At 38.8% G+C, this 9,813-nt stretch overlaps 1 protein-coding gene across 1 annotated transcript; it reads right to left on the reverse strand.

The window, feature by feature from the left end:
- Positions 1 to 90: 90 nt before the first annotated feature.
- Positions 91 to 9,432, reverse strand: LOC112139721 (snurportin-1). Its single transcript, XM_024262556.2, has 6 exons — positions 9,339 to 9,432; positions 8,469 to 8,633; positions 8,043 to 8,226; positions 7,721 to 7,825; positions 1,689 to 1,785; positions 91 to 254 (listed from the first exon to the last, which is right to left on the reverse strand). Exons 2-6 carry the CDS (start codon positions 8,624 to 8,626, stop codon positions 106 to 108), a joined length of 693 nt encoding a protein of 230 aa, XP_024118324.1. The 5' UTR covers positions 8,627 to 8,633; positions 9,339 to 9,432; the 3' UTR covers positions 91 to 105.
- Positions 9,433 to 9,813: the final 381 nt, after the last annotated feature.

Raw genomic sequence — 9,813 nt, forward strand, 5'->3', positions numbered from 1 at the left:
TAAGAGCTAGAGGTATGGCAGGTAGTAGGACCCATTGACTGTGGTCAATCTGGCCATGTCAGGGTTCACTGTTCAGAACCCTCATCAGAAATGATTGCTCCATCTTTAGAAACACTCATCTTCCCAGAATGCATGAAGATGAGAAAGCGGTCTTACCGGGCAGTCGTAGACCGGATGGCCTCTCCAGCACATGACATCCAGGATGTAGTAGGTTCTGTCCACCTCGCTGTAAATGCAGTCCAAGATGGTATAATCTGCATGAAAAATACATCAAACCAAAACGTATACTTTCAATCAATGACAGAAGTAATGCTGAGTCTTTATTATAAAGACACCAATCAGAATGGAGGGACTTCTGAGGTTCAACATAAGAGCGTTGTCCGCATCAAAGAGTTATATCAGCTTTTAACATTGACAATTCTTATTATTATTATAAACCCACTCTGATTATTACTGTTCTTGGTGTTTTTGACATGTTCTTGTGTCATTTTTCTCACGATGGAGGAAAAATATAATTTTTTATTTGAGTGTGCAGTATCTTGCTTTGTTGTTTTTGATATTTAATTATGTTCGTAAGTAAAGCCTTTTGAGTGACATGATTTGGAAAAGTGTAATACTAATAAAGTTTAATTTGATTAAAAAAATAGGAAAAAAATAGTAATTTAGTTTTTTTTTATTATTATTAAAATTGTTGTGAATCAGGAGCAGATGAAAACAGCCATTTGAAAAAGATCATATTTGTGAAGAAGAAAATATGATGGGCGGAGCCACAAACTTCCTGCTCTGCTCCATTCTGATGCATCCGGTATCTGGCTCACAACTGCAGATGGCTCCAATATTGCTCACGGTAATTGTTGCACCAGTTGGTTGAAGGTGTGAGGGACTGTAAGCTATCTAGAGAGCATGTAAACAGAGAGCCCTCAGTATCAGGGAGAGGTAGAGGGGGCGGGGTTCCTCAACACCAACAACTCAAAGGCGGATTTTAAATAAAAAAAATGCCACTCTGCAAAAACTGTGTCCTGGAAAATGACAGGTTTACAAAGCAAAAAGGGTTTCTATGACATGATCTATGATCAAATAAACATGGAAATATGGTCAAGTTGTTTTTTTGACAATTTAAAGACTCAAAAAAGTTGCAAAATTGAAATTCTTAATGTTTCAGTAATGCAAAAAAAACGATATATTTAAACAATACTTTGAGAAAATATGTTGTTTTTGTTGTCTAGTATTTAAACAACACTAATAGTACTAAAATAAATGTAATAACTGTGCTGTTTTTGAAACTATGACCTACTTTTTTTTCTCTAGGGTTATAAATAAGGGATCATGTCCTTGGAGGTGTCCATTATCAGAAATGAATGGACGACGTAGGCCTGCGTCGTCCATTCATTTCTGATAATGGACACCTCCAAGGACATGATACCGTTTATGTCATGGTCACTTACGGGAGTTTATTTACTTATTTTAATATGGATCAGTTATGACACTTCTTTGTTTAAATAAAGTTTTTCTTAAATTTCCTGTCTATTTCCAATCTATAATTTTATTGGAGCTGTTGTTTCAAACACTGTGTAACTTAGTTATAGCTGTGTCATTATAAACACATTTTCCTCCTTCTTGTTGTCGTGACTACTGATTAGGAAAATCTTTTGGAGTATTTCTGGCCCGTGACAGTAAAATCCACCCACCTTTTCCCATGGCGGAGTTGTGTCTGTTCCCACCCGGCAGCAGGGAGGGGAAGCGGTTCACACAGTAGCCGCTTTTGGTGTACGCTGCAGTGGACCCCTATGGGGGAAAAGTTCATGACATCAAACTGGTTGACATACAACATCAAAAAATTAAGTCTTTTTGCGACGTGCCTTTATTTGGGTACACATTTTAGAAATGTTATAAACAAGTAACAAGTATTTGCTGCAACCCCCCTGCTGTAGGAAGCAGGCCAACATACTTGTCTGAAGTCTGACTGACTCAGAGGAGAACCGGGTGAAAGTGTTGAATCACATAAAACCAAACTGGAATCTGTTAGACACAAAGCGTAAGAGAAGAAGGAATGCTGCCCTATCACCACTGTTGAGGACTTAGGTGGAAATGTACAACAAATGACCCTAAACGCAGGTTAAAAGCACAAAGAGCAGCGGAAAAAGAACATCAGGCTTAAGAAGTAACTCTTTAATAGGGTTGTGTATTGGCAAGAGACTGGCAATACAATACGTATCGCGATCTACGTGTCATGATACGATACGTATCCCAATATATCCCAAGACAGTATCAGACATTTTTTTAAAGGTAAATTATGACTTAGGAATTGTCTGAATACTAATATATTTTTCAGAAAAGGAAAATTGTAAACTACATGTTATTTAATGATCAGAATATTGAGCAATGCAACTGTATCTCATAAACAAGTTGCTTTTACCCTAAACACATTCATTGTGATTTTCTTTTGCTAACTTAGGAAATAAACAAAGAGAAAAAAGTAAGACTGAACTACAAGTTTGCTTGGCAATAAATCAATACAAGTATTGCCCCATAAAAGTGTTGCCCCCATAAAAGTATCGCCACATAATAAGTTAGTAAGTAATTTTTATTTATATGGCACCTTTCGCAGACAAAAGTCACAAGGTGCTTCACAAGTTAAAAGCATAAAAACAAATACTTCAAAAAGTAAAAACATAAAAGACAAAGCTTTGCAGGTTAAAAACATAAAAGACAAAATCTCACAAGCTAAGAGACATAAAAGACAAGAGCAACTACCGCATAAAACAATCATTTCAAGCCCAAATAAAAACAGATTTAGTTAAAATGCTGAGCAAAATACAAGGTTTTGAGGTGGATTGCAAAACATCGTGTCCCCTTTTGTGGTTCTTTTTGTACTTATTCGGAAGTCCTGGGGAAGACTCAATGCAAAGTAACACCGCATGTTTGTCACGCTGTATGTCACGTGATTTCCAATCCAGTAATATATATCAATGGTATCGCCAGATAAAGTATCATCACATAAAGTATTGTGATATTTCACTGAATCAATATTTTCTAACATCCATACTCCTTAATCTATGGAGGAAGCAGAAAGTCTGAGTCAACAAACTACAACCTCAAATCCTTGTTTGTTTTGAAAAAGATCTGCAAAAAGAAGATGGAGTAAATATCTCCTGAGATGTATGCAAAGCTGGGAGCTTACAAGCCAAAAAAAAAAAAAAAAGAAGCATTCCAACTAAGCCTGTCCAAGACAAAATGTATCACCATCGTACTGCAAAAGATGGCTTATCGGTATGTATGTGATAAATAGTTATCTTAACACCCGAAGCACAAAAGACAGTGGGGAATTTTTCAAGATAGTCCAACTCCCTACTTCCTCTGTTATTTATCTGTCATAAACTGTAGTAGCTGAGCTTAATGGCATCTTGCTGTTCACGGTCATAGACAATGAGGAAGACCCCTTAGCATGGTTGAAACTTCAACAAATGACATTCCTACATATAAGCAAACTTGCAAGGGAGTATCTTTGCATACCTGCTAGTAGCTCATCTTCAGAGAGTCCATACACAGTACAACAGGAAACAACATGTCAGCACACATGTTTTAAACTTTGCAAATGTTGGTTTGTCTGAACAAGGACTTGCCATAGTAAAACATTCACTCAGGAAGGATGCATAATTATGTTTTCAAAAAAGCCCAAGCAGACACTACTTACATTGTTCCTGATCGTTGGCCATTTTAGTTTTGGCCAGTACTACGAGAAAGTGGATAATTTTTCTTTGGTATGTTTTTCCAACATACAAGTTCTTACCTGTCTCCTATTGACTTAACTTATAGTATAATTTAGTTTATGAGAACTTTTATTTAAATAAAACTGTTGCAGTGAAATCCAATAATTCAACAAAATATTTCCTAGCCGTTTCCTTTGTCTCACAAAAGTAAGAAACAGAAGTTGTGTGGACATTTCAGCTGGGTTCTGGCAGCACATTGTCTCATTAAGTTCCTCTACTCGTACAAACTGGACCTTCAGCTCTTTTTTGAATCAGTTTGTGTCAAAGCTCCGTCACGGACATCTCCAAATTGAGAAATCAAATACTGAGAAATCAAAATGTGCTGCAGACTAGAGAAAAACTGCGTATGCTCTTCAGAAGGCCTTCGTTCGCAGCATCTTGAACCATTTTTGTTTCACCTCAACCACAGAAGCTCTTGAATGACATACGTGGCTTTTACATGTAAAGGCGGTTGCTCAACAGCTGAAGCCCAAAGGTTCCACAGAACTACAACCTCAGTTGTCTGAGTACATTTTGTCACAATAAGTGAGAAACGGTTGACTCTACTGCTACATATATATCAAAGTCTTGCTGATGTTTTAAGATTTGATCAGAAGTTGACTCATTAAATGAAGGAGCTTTTTGATGGGGTGTGCTTAACTTGACTGAGACATGACCACAGCTCCAGACTCAACCTCAAATCTTGAGCTTTGGTTTCTGGCAAACTGACAAAACAAAAACAGACATAAATCACTTTTATCTGCCATAATCAAACCCCCCCCATAATCCTCATCATATCCCAACCACCCCTATGTCCTCTTTAGCTTAGGTTCATGGCAGACACTCTACCACAAGTCCACGGAGCTGGTACATCCATGACCATCCTGCTACAGCCCAGTCCTCTCCTATTCCAGGCCTGTGTGGCTTTGTGTTTGTGTTTCCTCATCTCATTTGCAGGTCCTGGTGGTGCTGGAGTCCCAACCCTCTGGGTGGACGTGGCCAGCCCCACAGAGGGTATAAAAGCTTCTGAGAGTCATGGCGTTGCTCTCCCTCGTCTGGCAATTGACATTTTAGCCATCTACCAACTCCTTCACCTTTTTTCCATTTTTATTAGGGTTGATATTTGTTTAAATAAACTTTGATGAAGTATTACCTCTGACTTGTCATGGCAGTTATTCAAGCCAGTTGTGAAAACTTAGGGGCTCGACCGGGATTTTTAACCAGGACCTCTCCTGACCAACTTGAACATGTCTTTCCTTTCATTCTTGCCAATACTCTTTAGTCACACATGAAACCTTCTCCACCTTTTCCAACATGCTGTACAGACCTCTTTTCCACACTGAGTTTTTAAGTATTGTGCAGTCTAATAGGGTCCAGATGACCCAAGCCTTACATTGACATGTTATTCAACCCGTGACAAATGTGGATGAAGGTGGACAGGAATTCATGTCTGCCACCGACAAAAATGAAAATCAAAAATCATTGAAAAAAAAAAAGTTCAGTGCACCATCTTGTGGGGTCCAGATGACCAAACTCCCAACATACCTAGGAAAGCCCAAAGGTTAAAGTCCCCCACCTGCCTCAAACCTGCTCCCTTTAACTTCACTGCTCCACTTGTCATTTACACACAGATACTCAAACCTCCACTTCTCTAGATGTCCCTCTCCCTGCTCCCCATTTAAATCTCAATGTCATCTGCAAACATCATGATCCACAGAGATTCCTGCCTATCCTTATCTGACAGTCTGTCCATCACTACAAAACAAGAAGGAGCTCAAAGCTGATAACTGGTGCAGTCCTATCTCCACCTTCAACTCCCCTGTCCCACCTACAGCAAATCTCATCACTGTCTTACAGCTCTCATACATCTGCTATAGGAACTTCAACGTACTTCTCCACTGCTCCAGACTTCCTCATTTCCTCTCTCAGACTTTATCTAGATCTAGAGACACAAACCAGCTCCCTCTGGTGTTCTCTGTTTTTCTCCAGAAGCATCCTCAAGGCAAACATTGCATCTGCGGTTCTCTTTTTTGACATCAAAACCACACTGTTGCTCACAAATGCTTACTCGGCCATTCTTCCACTACTCTTTCCCATAGCTTTAGTGTGTGAACTACTGGCTGTAGGAGAATTGGACCAAGAAGACAAAGAAGGTAGCAGAGCAAGATGGTAATTCTGACTAATATAATGACTGGGTAATAGCTGTTAATTTCTCTATAGAAGTCTATGGGATTTTGACTTCTTGGAACCAGCTGGTACTTCCTGTTTGGGAGGTGAGGGGGAGGGGCCACTCACTCCAGTTTTTATATAGAGTCAATGTGCGTCTTTCATCAACTTTATCCCTTTTGCATTTCAAAAACTCATCCCATCTCATTTTCTCTCTGTGAACATCAGAACACTTCTTCATTCTTCATTTATCTTCTCATTCTCCAAGATCTTGTTAAACCGTCCAGACAGAAACTCTACTTCATTCTTCTAAACATTTCCAAGCCTTCACCTTCTGAACTTTTTACTGATCTTTGCTACGTCCTGTTCCACAACCACATCTTTTACTAGAAGATATCGGATCTTCAAAATTCTTGTTCCATCTTTAGATCACTTATGGAACCCGTCAACCCATTTCCATCTGTCTTTGATCACTCTAACCTGCTGCACATCTTTCTGTGTCTTCCTCTGCCTCACCTGAACAGATCTACCTCTGTCTCCATGTATTTAACCCGTCACACAAGTCCTCAACCGTCCTCCATCTTCAGTTTTCAACTACTACTTTATCAATAAATCGCTTAGTTTATTTGATAAATAATGCAACACTTTTATAAGTGGCACTGTTAAAAAGCACAGTCTACTTCATGTTTATTTCTAGCATCCATTGTTTCTTATGGCATTAGAAAAAGGAAAAAAAATATTATATAATTTTTTCCAGTGTAGAAATCTGGTGTTGACATGACAGTCAAAGTGAAATCTTCATTACCTGGCTGTGAAATCTCTCACTTTGTCAGCATGCAGCACATTTTGCTCTCTTTCACCCCCCATGAGCTCCCGCTGCATCCTGTAACGTCGCACAGATGCCCTCTGGTTATTACACTAAGTGAGGTGTCACCTCTGATGTACTGACGGCCAGAAGAGATCTGCTCTGAGTTAAACATCCATCAATCACACTGTAAACTTGTGATAGCGACAGACAGCTCTCAGATGTTTCTGCTGTTCTTGATGGAAATGCTCTTTTTATTAAAAGACTCACTCCAATGGAAATTATGTTTTTAACATGCTCTTGTGGTATTCTACTGATAATGGAGGACTTTAATAAAGAAAATTAAGCCTAAAATTGCATTTTGGAGTGTTTCTGTATTCAAATCGTTGTGAATCAGGAAAAATAAAAAAAACATTTGAAAAACAGCAAATTTGTGATGTAGATAATATGCGCATTGGGCCACAGGCTCCCTGCCTGCAGGTCTAAGCAACAAGGAGGGGAAGGGGGGCAGGGTTGCTCTGTGCCAATGGCCCCGCCCACAATTGAGGCAAATTTCAAACGAACTACTGCAGAGACCATTTCCTAGAAATTGACTGTTTTTTTTTTTTTATTTATATTTGGGCTAAAAATTGCATAATCATTAATAAAAGATCGCTGGGAGTGCTTTTCTTCAAAAGATGATCGGAGTGAGAATTTAAATAATTCAGTGAAATCTACCTTTGTCTTAGCAATAATCTCTTAAGTTATCTTTTATTGTTTCCAATTCTTCGCAGCTATGCTCTTACAATGTCACATCACAGCCTTTTCTATGGGGCCACTATGAAAAATTAAATTTACTGGAAGAAAATGTTTAAAATTCCAAATTATCGATCTTCAGTTCAGCTGTTTCTTCGTGTCAGTTTGGACTTCACGTTGCAGATGGAGGAAATCCAGATAGATACAACTCCTGCTGTTGTTTGAAAAAGAGGAACTAAAGGGCAAATAAAAGACACTTTCTCACCTTGGAGGCAACAATGAGAGATCTCTTCCCGACAGGACAGACCACCAACAGCCAATCTGTGTCCAACTCCGACGGTACGTCCACCAGCCACTCCGACAGCATGAGCTGACGGGAAGGAAATTAAATATTATCCTGGTTTCTTATCTTAAGACAATCCTTTATCAAACATAATGTATCCTAATTCCACAGACAGATGGGAGTCAAGGAGGAAAACCATAAGGGCAACACTAAGGCGCCCTCTAGTGGGCTACATAAGACTCCACGTGATGGTTTAGTGTCCAGTGAAGTGTAGTGACCTCTCTAAATATACATCTAAACTGACCTGATTTGCGTAATGCTTTGGCAGCTTCCTCTTCTCGATCTCCATGCCCTCATCTTCCATCTCACCCCCCTTGTTCTGCTCGCCTTCATCTTGTTTGTCCATGTCTTCCTCTCCATCGCTGTCTGCTCCGGTCCAGTCCCCGCTGGCCAAGCGCCGCGCATGGTTGACATAGTTTAATCTTTTACTAAGAAGAGCAGAAAGAGGATGGCGGGGTTGTTCTGTTGCTCATTTTTTCATAATTTTGTAAAAACTAATTCTGTGATACTCATGTTTATTTAAAGCAATATGTGGATTAAAGTAGATCCATGAGATTATAGGGAGAAGATGTGAAATGTGGAGAGAGAGGGGAGAAAATAGTCTGGCATGATGTTTGTGTGTGGAGGAAGACTTGAGGATAACTGGTTTGAGACAGGAGGAGGTGGCCACCTTTTTTGAAAGTCAAGAAAGCGCCGCCGGCGCTCACTCTGCTCCAGAACGCTGTACTTGCTCTTGTACTGACTGAGCCGAGGATGGGGGGCGGCGGTGCTGTTGGGCTCCTGGGACACAGCAAAGCTGGTCGAGAGAGCTCGGGTCAGATCATCCATGGGGACACTGTAGAATTTAGAAGTGGTTATGAGATTTTAAATGATACCAAAGATACATTTTAGAGGAAGAATGAAAATTAAATAAATTCAAGATTATGCTATTTGTGTATTGGGGTTTCCAGACAGCATTTATGGTGTGATAGATGAGTTTCTCAACATGAAACTCCAAATTTGGGTGGATATAAAGGTTTTAATAGTCATTTTTTCTTTGTTTTTTAATAATTAGTTTTTATTGTAATTCACATTTTAACTTATAGTTTCAACAAACGCATTTTTTGTTCACAATTCCTGAAAAATATCAAACAACCTAAAGAATTTGAGTTTTTGCGGCAAAATAATGGGTCAGCTCTGCTATGGGTACCTACAAGGGCCAAACTAAGTCGAGTCTTCGCCTCAATCTTAGCAGCTTCTAACGTTAACGTCAGATTTCAAAACGACATTATAAAGCACCACAACAACTATAACACCATAAATAGACCACGTTTGACCAGAGATGGTGAACTTTTAACTGAGAGTAAAATATACAAGCTTTCATACTCATAATATGCTAGCGCTACAAGTGCTAGCATGGCGTGGCCCACAAAATACAAACAGCCCCGAATCTTCCACGAAATGTAATCTTTAACAAGCGAAAGGTAACAGTGTGGTTAAAATAAATATAGATTATCTGTATATACTACTACATATAACAGAAATATAAGCATCCCGTTACCTTTTTTCAGGCGTCACGCTGTCATGTTGGTCCGCAGGGAAACTTCTGGTTGGCCAACAAAAAATGCAAAACTATTCCGGAGTTTTACACGAACCTATGACACGAACCAATTTAATAAATACATTAAAAACACAGAGTGAAAAATAGTCAAAGATAAAATTAAACTAACACTTGTTTTTCACCCTCTCACTATGTTCAATTAAAAATACTGTTTCATTATTATTATTTTTTTTGTAAAATAAACTAGCTTTCCAAATGTAATAACAAAAATATTTCACGCTATTGCAAAAAAATGCCAAAGAATTAGATAAAGGTATCATTGTGCAATCATTTTCTTTTATAACACATTTAAATATAGTAAAGGGGGAAAAAATGATTTAAAAAATCCTATTTACTTTGTAATCTCCAATGAAGTGTATTGCCCGGCTTCTCCTGAGGGGGGCGGTGTTGTTGCTGTTTCCCTGGTCTCGTAGAA

Source organism: Oryzias melastigma, unplaced genomic scaffold, assembly GCF_002922805.2.
Source record: "Oryzias melastigma strain HK-1 unplaced genomic scaffold, ASM292280v2 sc01337, whole genome shotgun sequence".
Lineage (NCBI taxonomy): Eukaryota > Metazoa > Chordata > Actinopteri > Beloniformes > Adrianichthyidae > Oryzias > Oryzias melastigma.

Bases quoted from the DNA above. Each gene is read 5' to 3' on its own strand.
- LOC112139721 (XM_024262556.2), bottom strand. From the start codon at position 8,626: ATGGATGATCTGACCCGAGCTCTCTCGACCAGCTTTGCTGTGTCCCAG. The intron at 8,227-8,468 runs GTGGCCACCTCC...TGCTCTTCTTAG, and splicing joins TTTCTTGACTTTCAAAAAAG to TAAAAGATTAAACTATGTCA. The intron at 7,826-8,042 runs GTCAGTTTAGAT...CCTTCCCGTCAG, and splicing joins CAAAGCATTACGCAAATCAG to CTCATGCTGTCGGAGTGGCT.